Raw genomic sequence first — 15,986 nt, 5'->3', positions numbered from 1 at the left:
ACTTCAGTGTTATTCACATTGATTTTAGGGTTGGGTTATGTTTAAGGGTAGAGGGGTAGTGTTAGGACTAAATTTTCAGACAGGAATGTTGTTCCAGCCAGAATCAACATATTATTTTCAAAATCACAGTGTACCTCATGAATGATGCCGGTTCGAGTCTGTCGCGTGCCATTAGTCCTACCCATATTTGTTGACAGACATTCAAAGACGTATCTCAAAATCTAAAATAGAAAACACTTGAGCACAGCTCTTGAAATTGTAATATCTACACTTATCAGATGGTTCCATACCTGCATATAACCTTTTCATTTCCCCCTTCTTTACTGGATGATTTGTGCCAATTTATGTGTTTGCATCCTTTAATATCCTGAGATATAAGCAAAGAGTGGCATCAATTATGCTTTAAAAGCGTTTGATCTGTTCTCTGTACGCTCTCTCTCTCCGTCTCTGACAGTTAAAAGGCTGTGCAGATATGCACTACAGTTCCCTTTTGTTTGACTTCATCTTTATGGTCCTTTTATGCGTTTATGTGCTCACACAAGCTTTATTCAATCTGGCCTTCTCTCTTTTAAATTCAACCTGCATCTTTTTCAAGCCGTGTTGTTTCAACGTTCACCTCTATATTGATCTCGGCTTTAACGGCGCACAGAGCCGTATGCTTGTTTGTGTGTGAATGTAACACTGTTGGATAATCTTCCTCTTCTCTTCCTCAGCAACTCCTGCGAGAAATGCAGCAGATGGCCAGCAGACCATTCGCCACCATCAACGTCGCCTTGGAGACGGACGAGGAGCCGCCAGACCTGATTGGTGGAAATGTGAAGGTTAGCGTGACCTTTCGGATGGTGACATCAGAGTTGGCTTTAAGAGGGAGTGCAGTTACTGCATATGTTAATGTTGGGAATGAACTGAAAGCTGAGTCACTGGCTCTGTTCCAAAACCTAGTGAGCTTGTCTGCTGTCTACATAAGCAACTGCCTTCATTTGAACTGTCTTAGGTCTGGTCACACGTGTGCTTCTAATGTGAAGCACCAATTTAATCCAATAGTTACTCATTAGCATATGTTGCTAAGTTAATGATTCACTGCTCAAATAAGCACAAAAGTAAATACAGTAGCGCACAAATATTTGGTGCAATAGTCCGTTTTTCATCAAACGGATGGGCTTTTATCATTATAGATCTCCTGCTTTGATTGCAATTCACCAGCTCTTGATTTTATGGGTGTGATGTCTGTTTTGCGTCACTTTAAAATTCTCTCTGCTAATGTTGTTAATTATAGAGGGAAGCGTTTCAGAAGGACTTTTCACACTTGAAATAGTTAACCCTGGATCATTCTAAACCCTGGGAATGGGAATCTTGGGTTATCTTGCTTTACTTTTCACATTGCGTATGCTTTACCCGGGGTTTGCATTTATTTTTCTGGGTATTTGTAGTCTGGCATTTCACACTGCTATTCCTAAAAACCCTGGGTTAGTGTTCTTATTTGCATATTTGTGGTGTCAGCAACCATGATTGGAAAAAAACAGGTATATTTAACTCTAGCTTCACCTGGCAAAAAAAAAGGCAAATAAATAGGCAAACGCTTAAGAGTCTATGATTGGATCATTATTGCTGTGATTATGATGTTTCTAGCATGTTATATGTTTGGTAACAGTTCTTTTAAAGGGGTCATATAATGCCATTTTTGAACAAGCTAATATGATTCTTTAGGGTCTAAATTAAAAGTTTGTAATATACTTTAATTAAAAATTCTCATTAGTATTGTAAGAAAACACTCATTTTACCTGGTCAAAAACAGCTCTGTTTTCAGCACGCCGTTTCAGTGCATGTGTCTTTAAATGATAATGAGCTTTGCTCACCCCGCCCCTCTGTTCTGTGGGTACACCGTATTAGACATTCTCTGACCGTATCTAACACAATAACCACGTGTTATTCGTTATAAACGTGGGATTATGAATTATATTGAGAACGTCGTACATAGAAAACATGCCGTAATGTACCCTGAGTGTAAACCTTAGACGCATTCATCGTGAAGCCTGCAGCAAGGTTTGCAAATTTCGCAAAGATTAATATAAATACTAATATAAAGGTTAATAAAACATTACACTCACATCTTCTGGAGGTTCAGCAGGAACACGTTGGTACCGATCCGTTTTGTCTCGTTTGTGAAGCTGTCTGGTGTGAAATGATTCGCGCAAACATGAAAGCACAGAAGATCGTGGGGAATCCCCGTGAGGGAATCCCCGCGTCAATCCTTTGGGCATATGGCTTCAAAAACAAAACTCAGCCACTGCTTCTTCAACGGCTCGGATTTAGGAACATCCAAATGACTGCTGTGTTCCTTATTACATCTAAGAACAGAACACCACAATCGCTTAGACGCCATTCTACTCCAGCATATCAACAATGGCGGACTACTATGACGACGGCTGTCACAGCTTGCTCAGGGCGGGTCTTGTGTTGAAACACGGCTGTCAATCACAATAGCGGGAGGGGCGTACGATCTTATGACGTCACAATATCGAACGGCTTGATTTCAGAGATGGTCAAACATATAAGGAGATTAAAACAAAACCACTGGATGGATTTTTATCATGATAGGATGGTTGTGTACAGGCACTGCCAACAGACATTTCAGTGCAATCAACTTGTAAAAGTGCATGTACCATTATATGACCCCTTTAACCTTAATTGATGAAGTGTGAATATTTTTATTTCTTAAACAACCATGTAGGAAGACAGTGTCAAGATGCATCTGGCTCAAATTGTGAAAGAATAGTGGGAGGGAGCACGAAGAATCATTTTCCCAGAGAGGAGACTTTACAGAGTGCTGGACTCTTGCATTGCCAATATAAGATCTTGTCCAAAAATTGATGCACCTCTTGGTGGAAATAACATCACAACATTTATTTCCATCAAGAGGTGCAACTGTTGCCAAACATATAACATGCTAGAAACATAATAATCACTGCAATAATGATCCAATTATAGACTCGTTAGCATTTGCCTATTTAAATCCAAAGCCTATTTTTTTTTTTTTGGGCTGGGCAGTGTATTACTTTACAACTTCTTCCTTTCTGCATGATAAATATCTTGTATACATTTCCGCATTTTTGTCTTCGTACATACTACATAACGAATGGATAGAAATGCTTCTAAAAATAAAACGAGAAGCCAACTTACGACAGTATATGGTTTGTATGTGTTTTTTGCAATTCATGCCCCTCTTCTAAATTACAAGTTTGAAACGTTTCTTGAGTCTAGAAAGATAATCTGGGGTTAAGCAAAGTGTGAAAAGCCCTAGAGTGATTTAAAATCAGTAACTTGTCTTTTTGAACTTCATTAAAAGAGTTATTTGTTTCAAGAGTTGCACTACAGAGGTTTCAACAGGGATACAGGGAATTTTCTTGGGGCATTACAAAAATATTCATCAATTTATATATTTATAACAGGGCTCAAACTATGCAGTTGAGGGAGTTATATATGTTGGCTGAAAATAGGCATAGAATACAAGATCGATCTTGTTTTTTTTTAAGAATTAATCTCTGAATTGTTGAAATAAAGATTGCCATCAATTGGAAAATCTGTGTTTTTACCCACAACTATAAATTAAATAATTGTATTGATTTTTAAGTAGAAAATACAATATATTTCCCTCAACTAAATATATCATCTTGGGTGAAAATTTTCACAGAGCTTTCCATAGTGAATACTAGGATTGCCTGATCTTTGAAGGATACAAGTGATGCTCCTGGATAAATTGGCTAAAACTGTGTACTATAAGGTGGTATAGATTTTCGGGAATGTGCCGGGAATAGCAGCTCACTAGGTTTTACGTCTCAGACTAAATATCTGTGTTTTCACATCTTGTTCATTTGGAGTGTATGTTTTCTCCCTTAGTTCGGTTCGTTTATGCATATATGAACACTGCAGACATGCTTGGATCTGCACATACTCTAGAGCAGTTTGCTTGTGGCGAGTAAGCAATCCGACCCAACGGACCAGCGAACCAGGCTGCATCATAATGCACTGATGGGGGAAGTAGGCCATCGTCATTGAAAGCCAAATCACGCCTTTTTATTTTTAAAATGATAGAATTCTCCGAAATAGTTACATGGTGAGAATGTTGTCCCGACGAAGCTATGTATCCTGTTTAAAATATAATGGCCGCTACAAAGAAAGCCACAATAAGCCTGCGGAGCCGTTGTCTATCCATCTGGAATCCCGGAACATAAACCGATGCACTCTGACCACTGAGAGGACCGTTTACTCGCACATGACTTGTATTAACAAATTTTGGGTTCTTTTAGAAATGTTGTGAAAGTGAAATGAACCAAGAAGATACTGCAACATTGTAACAATTTTAATCCCTGTCTGGGAACAAAGCAAACAATCTACAGGTCTGAATACACACTCATTCACACAGAATGTGTTTTTCCATTCCACTGCGCTACCTTTCCATTGTTTTTCCATGTAAACACGTGCTAGACGGACATCTTTTGCAGTGTCTCGCTGACGTTCTAAAACAGTGGTGCTCAAGTTAAAAAAAAAGTTCAGCGCGTCTCTAGACCTTGCACTTTTTCCCCCCATCCACTCACCTGTGCCTCACGTTTTTAACAGCAAGAACACTTCCACTTTCAGTGTCTAGTTAGATGAAGCTTTCTTTAATCGTTTACTTTAGTTTCAAGGCTTCTTGACCACTCTGAGATTTGTAACTAATAACTGCATTACATAGTATTACAGCTGGATTTGATTTCAAGAATGGCTGGTTTGTAATTACTGTTTCGTAGTGTTTGTTGTCCTAACACTGTAATGACAACCCTAGAGTAAAGATTTGATTTAGATTTACCTCTTTGCTGAGTTCTCACTCCTGCTCCATCAATGTCCTATGCTCACTATCAAGGTCTAAACGTAATTACAATCCAGCCGTCCTTGATAGCAAAAAGCTATAAATGCAGTTATTTCTCACAAATCTCATAGAAGGGCCCTGAGGGTGTGAAACTAAAGTAAACACGACTAAACAAGAATGTAGCGCATGAGCTCAGTGGACATCCGAGGATTCAGTGCTATAGTATGTGGCCTCTGACACACTCCGTATACCTCTGCCTTCTCGCTCACTCGCCGTCGCTCTCGTTTTCTTTTTTAATTATAAGAGTTAATTAAACAGAACCTGTCTTCTGCTTACTCAGTCTGGTTGCCTCAGATAATCACCTGAGTGGAAACGTAATAAACGCACATATATATATACATACATACAGCAGTACACCCCTCCATACTCATGCCGTTGCTCTCAGCGGCTGTAATTGAATTCTTTAGGAGTTTCTTCTTTTTGTGTGCTGAAAGAGTAGGTGTGTATGGTGTTAAAGATAAATGGTGTTCCCCCCTGCTCTGAATTGACAGTGGGAAAGTGCCAGGAGGAGAGAGAGAGAGAGAGAGAGAGAGAGAGATAGAGGAGTGAGGGGGTGAACTGGCCTCTGTAGGATAAGAAGTGGTTTAAAGAAGAATATATGAAGAAAAGGAGGAATGAATATGCAAGCGTGCTGTACAGAGGGGAGGGTATGTGAATGGGGGAAGAAGAGCCGCAGTAAGCACACAAACACTCAGTGCGTATGCATCAAAAAGACTGTTCAATGACTAATACCAAGCATACACACTGGGGAAACTCGGCAGTTAAGCAAAAAGACTAAGTGTGTGCATAAAAGAGAGTTTATGCAAGTCTTTGGACTAAGGGCAAAATGCGAAATGCGAAATGGGTCAAAGCTGGAATATGATTTGTGCATGTGTTCAAAAACAGAAGGTCATGTGCTTTCAGCCCTGCACCACATGTGCATTAACATACAATACTTGCATGTTTTTTTTGTGCAAGTACCATTGTAATGCCATGGTATTCTTTGAAGTTCAGTGCCTTGGAATATAGCAGTCATTCCAGTTCACTGGTACATGTAAAAGTAACATGGTTTATCTAAGTATTTCCTGCAAAATGCTATTTGGTGCAGTGATTTTACCACTGTTAAGATGTTATGGGGAAAAGTGTATAATGCAGCAATATAAGATACCAATGATTCCAGGTGTGCATATATCAGCTATTCTACCGGTTTTGAATATGACTGGAATGAAGGTGTAGAAATTTGAAACTTCAATTTACAAATTCAGTTTTGCCATTTAAAGGAAAAAATTACCTTTACAAAATATATTAAAATAGGAAACATTTTAAATTGTAATATTTCTCGCTCTCCAACTCTCTATACACCACAGACTTTTGAATGGTAGTGTAAAATTTGAAATGAAGTTTTCACTCAATGTTACCATTGCTGATAATATCATTTTGTAAGAGAAATGTTCTATTAAATTGGGAAAAAATGCAATATCAAAGCATTTTCTCATCTGAACATTTTTGTAACTATTTCTCTCCTTTCTCACAGTCTGTGCCTAAGCCCATAGCTTTGGAGCCCTGTTTTGGGAACAAGGCAGCGGTGCTCTCCATCTTCGTTAGATTACCCAGAAGCCCCGGCGGTATTCCACCTCCAGGACAGTCAGGTGGGTTGGCGAGTCAATGCAATTTGCCCCCACACTGAGTGCTGAACATTTTTACACTTTCTGCTGCCGAGGCCATGATAATGACGGTCAGAAACACCTCTTTGTCTTCTCTCTTCTCAGGTCTGGCAGTAGGTAGTGCATTAGTGGACGTCTCTCAGCAGATGTGTCTGGGATACAAGGAGAAGTCGGGAGGCTTGCGTAGCCGCAAACAGCAGCCATTAGCACAACCCGCCACCTGCATCTGACATTTACCCATCGTCCTCTGACCTCGGAGTCACAGGAACACGCGCTTATGGCTGGGTCACATTCATAGGAGAGGCAATCGAAGCCAACTGGACTCTGATTGGAGAAACTGGACCTCTTTTGGAACACTACAGGAAATGAACTCCTATGTGACCCTGACTGATAAGACTTATCCTGGGCCACTTTATGATATTTAACTTATTTCAATTATTTTATTCCATTTTTACAATCAGGAGGAGGAATCCTTGCACTGCTGCATCTCTGTCGAAGGCAACACACAAACGGTTCCCTTCTAGAGAGGCTCTTTGGCTGCATGGCTATAACACAAACACACATACAGTACAGGGGGTGTTTTAGAGGCATATAGTGCGTCTTTGTCTCTTTAATCATGGTGGTATTAGTCCTGTCAACTCAAATTGCTTTTATTTCTTAATAATAATTAATCATGTCTAATTTGGTGTGCGGTTGGTGCGCCAACTCTCTGGAATAAAACACGACGACCTGGTATGTTTACAAGCGTTTGACTTTACAGGTCATCTGTGACGTCTCTCCCGAGCTTTTCATGTTTCATCTACATTGGAGCTTTTTCACATCCTTCCATTCTCTTTTGAGTTACCTCCTTTCATATGTGATCCGAGACATGAGTGTTTCTGTTTGCCGTAACGATAGTGCTGCTGCTGCTTTTATCATTTACTCCCTCTCACTTCTCTCTTATCTGAAATCTCAGCCCATTTCTCATGCACGTTTCAAGGAAAGAAGAAATAAAAGGAGACTGCAGGCAGGCAGCAGCGAGCAAGGACCTTGTTTGGGTTTCTCAAAATGTCAGATGTCATTTTGGGCTGGCAAAGGATTATCTGCATACACAAATGCACAAACCTGGACCAGCGTGGGATACGTATTCTCCAGGATATGGAGTGCATTGCTTTGTGCAAAGGAAAGGTCAGAGATAGAGTGAGCAAATGTGACATTATGAAATCTAAACTGGTTTAAGTGTGTGTAGCAGCGCAGTCATTACATCTTTCATTATCCTGGCGTGCGGCTGTTTCGAGACTGCACAGATGACCTGCTTGCTGGTTCTTGGTGCGTTTAGAGTGCCATGAATAAAGTGACACAGGTCGCTAGACCAGAACAAAACATCTAGTTCTGACAGCCTAAACAGGATGTCATTAATCTGTCCGTGATCTCAATGGAAAACTCATGTCCTGTGACACCCATCTCTCGATCTTTTAGGGCCCAAAAGGGAAAACCGCACTCACACCTACACACAAAGTGGTCTAATGAAAGGAGCTGGTCTCTCTTCCTTCAGATGGAAGCTAATTCTCACAATGCTTTTCTCTGTAAGCATCAAACAGTACTCCTCGCACACCGACTGCACCATATATATACAGTGATACTGTAGATATGGAGTCTGTAGTTTGTTAATATGTATAATGTAGCAGCAAGTGCACTCAAGTTTTTTTGTACATAGTGATGGACAGTAATGTGAATGCCGTCTCTGTTAAGCAACTTAATGCACTTGGAGGGAGGAGTATCCCAGGCTTTTGAAATGTGACTGCATTGCAGCTTCTTTTGTATGTAAGATGGCGAATGTCATGAACAAACTTTAAACTAGCTGCCTACTTTAAAGAAGAAAAACCCTGAAAATTTAAACTGACCTTGTAATTATGTGTACATAAAGAATGACATAGAACATTTTGTCTATAATTAAATGGTAAAATGACAACGACTGCCTGTAAATCAGTTGTTCTGATGTTGAGTGAAATTGTAGTGTTCTTTGTTAATAATCCATCATTTATTTAATGAGGTAACAAGCTCACTTTTGCATTATTTTTTTACTGTTGAGTCATTTGTCTAGCTCAAGGGGAAACTACTGTATGGCTTAACACTTCTGCATCTAATGTACAATTGTTTTATCAAAGCATAGTGTGCTAGTGTAAACATTTCAACTTGTTTGAGAACAGGCCAGATTAAATGCATTATGTCCTTATCAGCAAGCGGATAAGGATACAACATCGTGACAACTTCCTCAGCTCGGCGAGAGCTTTTATCCAGAGCCTCTTCAGAACAGACGCAGTCGAAATGGGATTACGAGTGAGCTGTCAAAGTCTCGCCGCTTCAGATATAGTAGAGATACTGTGCTGCTCCGTAATTGAATGGAAATTCTCACCATTAGCTATATATTTGCATTTGATCAAATACACTAGCGGGGATTGTAAATATTCCAAGAGGTTGTGGCACTTTCCTTAAAATGGTCATTTTACCCTGTGCCATCTCAATCAACTATATGCAACCAGTTAAAATCATACATCAATTTTCTTTGTAGTAGAAATATTTTGTTTAATTATCATGAATGTGCTATTTAGCTGTCCCACATTTTGCAGGCATCTGTTACTGCATGATTTGTCCAGTTAAAACAATTTTTTTTTTTTACATTAAGTTACATGACCATGAAAGTCATCATTTGGACTCTTCAACATCATGGCATCACGTGACGTGAGTACAAGTGAATCCTTGCATTCCATTTTCTCAATTTATACACACATTATAATGTTGGCTGCAATCCTTAATATCAGTCATTCAACCCTGTAAGCAAACTACTACAAACTAGCTGTCCTTTGCTAAGTAACAGACGTTTTCAAACCTAAAAGTTTTTAATGTTGTTTATGTCCGTTTACCATGTGCAAATTCATCAGTCCAATCTATTGTTGAATATTTTCTCCTTAAAACTGCAGTTTACCAAAGATGGTCTCAAAAACGCGGTTTGAAGCTGCTCCCGTTTCCTACCGTCACAAACCGTGACCAATCCAGTCAACGTGCGGGGCGGGGCTTTGCTCCACTGTCTGACTTCCTAGCTGTCTGAGCTGAACATTAGCAATACAGCTCTGTTTGATAACATAGTAAAGACGAAAGCGTATTATATCAATTACCGCTATGTTTCCGACGTTGTAGAGCGCGATACATAAAACGCATTATTACCATTATGATACATCGACTTGTAGACGGCCTTGTATAACTCTCTCTTCCTCTTTCTCTTCTTCAGTTTCTGGTTCAAACATGTATATAGCTGTATTAAACAAATATGTCCACATGTCATCGTGTAGCGTTTACTACAGCTGAGTGGATCAGGTATTCTGAGCTCCTGTGATTGAGTGGAAGCAGGGGCTAATTTGCATATTCATGGCTCCTCATATAACAATTGAATCAAGAGTGTTTCACAAAAAAAAAAAAAAAAATTAAATGTCATTTTGATGATCAAAGATGAGTCTTAAGGGATAAAATGATTGACCGCAGTGGGACTTTTTTTTACTTTAAACCTTGTTACCCAGAGTATCCTTTTATTAAAACACATTTTATATAACTCAATGACAATTAAGGGTTTTAAACTATATTTAAACATTCCAAATTGTAACAAGGTTGTAAAAACTGCAAACAAACAAAAAATAAAATAATAATAAAAAAGTTTATCTTGGTAGTCAATATTTAATCTGAAAGTGAAGTAAAATAGTTTTTTTTATTATTATTATTAGTTTCTATTCATAGACAGTCCTTGTTTTGCTGTGGGGTTGGGGATTGGGCAGAGAGTGAGAATTCTATACATTCCATACACATGAATAACATGACATGATGATTACCATGATTATAACAGCCATGGTTTCAGAGTGATTTGGTACGCCAGCAAACCTCTGAACATTTGTCGTCCTTCCCGAGTCGAGATGTTCAGATGTCCTATAGTAGTTTTGTGTCTGTGACAGTTGTGGGTGTTTCGTTTTGTCGGAGGTTGTTCATGCTGAAGGGCAGTGTGGATGTGTGTGCTGACCCAGACGATGCACATAGGTGGCAATGCAACGACTGTGCTCCAAATAAATGAGGGTTACTTCATTCCCTCAGTTACTCATTACCCCCTCAGCTTGAGCTGATCAGCGGGCCCACACACAATCTGTGCACACAGAACTGATTTCTGCAGAATTACAACATCAGTCATTCATGAATCCCCTTGATTAATTCTTACCTATTTTGGCTCATTTTATAATGCTTTCTCAGCTGTTTTTAAAGATATAATTCACTACAACACAATTTATTTTTTCTGTGGGACAACAAAAACGTGGACGACATCATATGAAAAATCTCACAGGCATTTTCCATCCGCAGATCTGAGATTCAGAGTCTGCAGATCATAACAAACTGGCACTTATTCACAACATAAACATTATTCTGTACATCCGTATCTGGCAGCTTTATTTTTCAGGAAAAAACAAGTAAAATCCACAAATTCAACCCATTAGACAGGAATGCTTTTCCCCGTTTTTTTGTTGTTTTTTTGACGCCGGTCGCTGGTTGTCAATAGTCTCTGAAGGTTGTTGAGGGTCAAAGCATTTAATTTTCACTCACCTTGGTTGTCAATCGAAAAATAAAAAAGCAACACAACTGCAGATGTCGAGTGCTCTGTCGTCAGTCATTGGAGACAATCGACGGACCCTTGTGCTCATTTTGATTGGCTGAGACAAACGGTTTGTTAGGAAATATGATTAAGCTGCTTGAATTCACATGAACAGAAAGTGCTTTGTTTAACAGGGTGTTTTGTGCTTCTTTTTCCATTTGCAAATAAGCAGTTTGATGCAGTATTTCAAACACCCATACTAACAGGTGAAGTGTACAAGAACTGCTCAATGATCGTGGCCTCCATCAAGATCCTTTAACCTCTGCTGCTCTTCACATCTGTGCCATTTTCTTAGCAAACGTTGCACTCAAGGACTGCTGGGGTAAAACAGCCTGTGGGATGTACATCTGAACAATACAGCCACATTACAAAAATAAAGACGTCTCTGTAACCCTCTGAAGCCCGTGAAAGAGCTCACATCATAGACACTTTTAGTGCGTTACATCAGTTTCCTCTCTCTTACCACTTGTTCCTGTGCTTCTTCAAGCAAACATCACATAACACACTTCTATCCGGGTGAATATACAACACACGTACCAACACCATCCATTCGAAAGAGCTGGGAAAAATAGATATTAAAATATGGATGATGAACAGGTAGTTGTTTTTTCATTTTTTTCGCTCGCTTTGAAGAGAGGGGGGTTTATCTTACACGGGCACCAACTTCAGTCCAAAATATGAGAGATACACACACACACACACAATTATTTAAACCCTTGAAATCAGTCATTGTGAACATCCAAACAATGAATCACTAATTTGCGTTGAGGAATGGAGCAGGGTTTCATATTTAAAGAGTTTTGCTGTGCTGTCCTCTCTGAACGTGTTGCTGTGATGTGGAAGTTAAAACTCATGAACACACGCACGCTGTCCCAGTTCGGTGGTGCTTTGATTGGTTGCTTGATTTTAAAGTTGGAGAGCCAGCAGCAGGAAGGGGAGGAGCCACATGAACATGGCCAGGTGGGCTGCTTCAGGACTGGAGTCATAGAGATCAGGGGGCGGGAGCGTGGAGTCGCCCCACAGTCTGTCTCTCTCATTCATCTACAGAACAAAAAGAACGAGTGACAGCTTTAGATACATATGCTTTTTACGCTTGATCTTTTTCACTTTGTTATTACGAATTTTATCCTAACAGATACAGTACTTGATGGATGCATAAACAAAGCTATACAAGATCAAATAATGTGCACCTGATTATAAATACAGGTTTAGTTGCATAGATGATTGGCTCCTGAGAGCACAATGCTCTCAGAATTCAATTCTGAATGATTGCGGCATTGTGTTCCATTGCAAAATATGTGTCCTGATTGAGACAAGTTGAGAATCACTGCATTAGAAAAGAACAAAACAACAGCTTAAGTCAGTCTACAGTAAGGTGCTTTGCTAGTCTTAACTGGTCTCCCAGTCTGGTCCAGCTGACAAATCCCAAAACCCCTCTAAAACCATAAATCCAGACTAGTGTGGTGAGCTTGGCCAGGCAAGGAAACAAGCAACAGTAATCATGTAGGATGGTTTTCTGTTAGCAGTGAGACAAACACATATCTATGGCTTTGTTCAGACAGACATACAGTACAAATCTGACTCTAATCCATGTAATTGTTAGAAAAATGTAAAAAAAAAAAATGTACAAACCCAAACAATATGTGATTTGGGTAACACTTCAGTTTAGGGTCCAATTCTCACTATTAACTAGTTGCTTATTTTCATGCATATTACTAGGATATTGGCTCTTTATTATTACTTATAAAGCACATATTAATGCCTTATTCTGCATCACCATATTCTACATCCACAATCCTACCCAATACCTAAAGTTAACAACTACCTTAATAACTATTAATAAGCAGTAATCAGTCATAGTAGTTAGTTCATGTTAAGAATTGGACCCTAAACTAAAGTGTAACCGTGATTTGAAATCTGATTAAAATGGTATACTTTTTTCTCTTTTTTTTTTCCAGTCTGGGCAGTCAGAATGTATTTCAAGTCATTTTAGGGATGCAATGTCATACACGATGCAAATCTGTTTCTCTCACAAGAAAGATCTGACTGGGATGAATAGAGAATGTGAAAGATGGGTTTTGATCTAGTAGGAGGAACATGGCGAGTTAGAATTTCAAAAGGTCCTAGAACACATAATGGCACTCAGACAAGTCGGGATAAAGGCTTGTACCTGTGTGGGCATCTGTGGACGCAGAATGTTCTGCTCGGTCTCCATGGCAGAACCAATGGTGGTAGTGGTCGTCTCGGTGCTGGTAACTAAGACCTGGTCGTAAAGATTAGTATTGGAGCCTGGAGCTTGGTTGGTCGCAGATTTCAGGTCTGTGTCATTCCCGAAAGCCAGAATGGCGTTCTCTGTTTGAAGGGAGGGGAAAAAGTCACATTCACCGTCCTGCCTTTTGCAGATGAACACGTCTGGAAGGCTGTCACGCCTCAGTGGGCTTTCTCTTTCAGACATGTCCCTTTTTCAAAATGGGTTTGGATTTCATCAACATGCTTTTCTACAATAACAACAACAAAACACGCTCAGGGGAACCAAACAACGACTGGCTTATATATAAATGATGTTGACAGAACAGCTGTCAAGATCACAAGCTCCGTCATTTGATTCATGTTCTAAATATAGTCCATTTCTATAGTTGACTATACATCCTTATATTACCAATCAGCAAATCCTGCCCTCCAGAAATATACGTATGTATATAAACCCACTTGTATTTCCTAACGGCTTGGCATTTCTTAGCCCATGTCTTCCATTTTCTTTCTTATTCTCGTTCAGTGTGTTTACCCTTTGGAAAGACTGGTTGCATAAAATGGAGTGTGTACTTGAGTGAGCCTCTGTTCCCGTGGGTTTGAAAGAAGTTTTATTACCTCCAGTATCTTGATGTTTCGACCAAATCTTACCTATAGTTAAAATAGTTGAAATATTCCACAGTCAGCCATGTACCAGCAAAATGATCTTCCATATTAAACCTAAATACAGATTTCAAATCACACTCCTCTTCATTTTCCCCTTTTTATTGGCTATATATGAGTCCATTTGAGAGTCACAGTGACAGGCCATATGAAGGATAATAATCTGAATTGATTAATTCTCGTCTAGTAGGTCACTTGTCTGAAATTACAGTGGCGTGAAAGTCACCTCAATTAAGATACAACTGTGAGGACGGCACTGGATATGAACTAAGCTTGGTATTCATTTCTGGTGGTGAGGAAAGTGTTTTGTGGAAAAAATGAAAGATTAGATTTATGAATGGTGAACAGTGGCGTGGTTGAGTGAATTTTCTTTCTTAATTTGAAACACTAATTGCTTAATCTTTGTGATCTTAACGGGAGATGAAGCAATAGAGAGAAAGAGAGTAACTTCCAAAGAATACCTTATTGTACGTATTGTGCCTCTTTAATATAATTATGGTACAGGGTCCTTGTAAAGCATATCACAACCTGCCATTAATATTCATTAAGTGTTTAATGCATCTCTGCACCAAGAGCTTTTCCCCCCACAATTAGTGTTATTTTTGTTTTAGTCATTTTCTATACAAGAAGTAATTTTTCCCACAAGAGGTCGACAGAGACACCCAAACTGACCCAACGTGAGATCTTTATGCATGAATTGGAGAGTTATTTTGAATTCAAGTTGAAAGAATGTGCTTAAATTATATTATTTATTGATCAAATCTAGTAATTTAAAGGTAAATCAAATAAAAAATAAATATAAATATATAAAATGAAATGATATAAGCTTTCTGGAAAAAAAAAAAGGTATAATTTTAGGGCTACGGGTCATTTTGACCCACGAGGCAAGGACTTGTTACAGGATGCGAGGGAAGGATTGACAATGCAAAAAAGAAAGAAAAAAAGACTGAATAATGTAGAAATGACTCGTTTTAAATCGTTGCAAATAGTATTACTGTTTATTGCAATTCTTTTCCTATAACGGCTAATGAATTTGAAGTCATGCACATTCAAAGAAAATAGCTTACTTCCATGTTGCAAACTGTATAACTATGTCCTTTGTGTATTTGAGAGGTAGGGGCAGGGTTATAGACAAGCATTAAGTTAAGTTTACTGTTAGGAATATCATTTCTTTCAGTTAGCCTTCACCCCAGCCCACCTAAAGCCCTCATTATCTGACATTCATATCATAACAGTCATAACACATCGTAATGATAGGAGTGTTAGCAGTGGAGTAATGTGGAGGAGTGTAAATGGTGTGAAGCTGATTAGTCTCTGAATGTTTAGCAAGACGCCATGAGTTGATGCTAATTGAAGCTGCCCACTTGTAGCGTAGCTGAATCACAACAAAGAAACAACCTAATATAGTGTCTATGTACAGAATACAGCGCGCTAAACAGTCCTGTTCATACACCTTTCACGACAGCTGCGTTCTATATCCACAGGGACTTCATTAAAGTACACCGTTCAGTTTTGAGAATGAGTTTGGTTGATATGTGCTGTATAAACAACCAGATTTGAAAACTAGTTGTCTAACAATGCTAACACTCTTGGAATCGCGATCAGATTAAAGAACTGGCACTAAATCCTTGAAGACAAAAAAAATCGTATTTCTTATTTCTTATAGAAAATTTGAGTCACACCTGTTAGTAAATGTGATCAATCTCAAACAATAAGTGTGGCCTATGTAAAAATGAATTGTCACTCTCTATCATGGCTAAAAGGATATGTTTGGGTGTTATGATGGAGAGGGAGACAGATACAGGGAAGCAATGACAACCCCTATAAAGATGTTGAATCAGTGATGTGGAACATATGG

The 15,986-nt window shown here is 39.0% G+C and overlaps 2 protein-coding genes across 3 annotated transcripts in view; one reads left to right on the top strand and one right to left on the bottom strand.

Annotated features, from left to right (window-relative positions):
• atrn (attractin) overlaps window positions 1–8,603 on the top strand; it is an 81,398-nt gene extending 72,795 nt beyond the window's left edge. For both annotated transcript variants that reach the window (XM_084391187.1, XM_084391186.1), the window contains exons 27-29: window positions 714–821; window positions 6,420–6,534; window positions 6,655–8,603. In XM_084391187.1, coding sequence (XP_084247313.1) covers window positions 714–821; window positions 6,420–6,534; window positions 6,655–6,779 — 348 coding nt within the window. In that variant the 3' untranslated portion in view covers window positions 6,780–8,603. The remainder of the gene's footprint in view (window positions 1–713; window positions 822–6,419; window positions 6,535–6,654) is intronic.
• Window positions 8,604–10,829: 2,226 nt separating this feature from the next.
• Window positions 10,830–15,986, bottom strand: part of gfra4a (GDNF family receptor alpha 4a) — a 109,179-nt gene continuing 104,022 nt past the window's right edge. The window contains exons 7-8 of the mRNA XM_084391203.1: window positions 13,386–13,567; window positions 10,830–12,256 (exon numbers count right to left, since the gene is read on the bottom strand). Of these exons, the coding sequence (XP_084247329.1) occupies window positions 12,122–12,256; window positions 13,386–13,567 (317 nt within the window). The 3' untranslated portion in view covers window positions 10,830–12,121. The remainder of the gene's footprint in view (window positions 12,257–13,385; window positions 13,568–15,986) is intronic.

This window comes from Rutilus rutilus (genome assembly GCF_951802725.1).
Source record: "Rutilus rutilus genome assembly, chromosome: 20".
Classification (NCBI taxonomy): Eukaryota; Metazoa; Chordata; class Actinopteri; order Cypriniformes; family Leuciscidae; genus Rutilus; species Rutilus rutilus.
The sequence above is the reverse complement of the archived record's forward strand: the minus strand, read 5'-3'. Positions and strand labels throughout refer to the sequence as shown.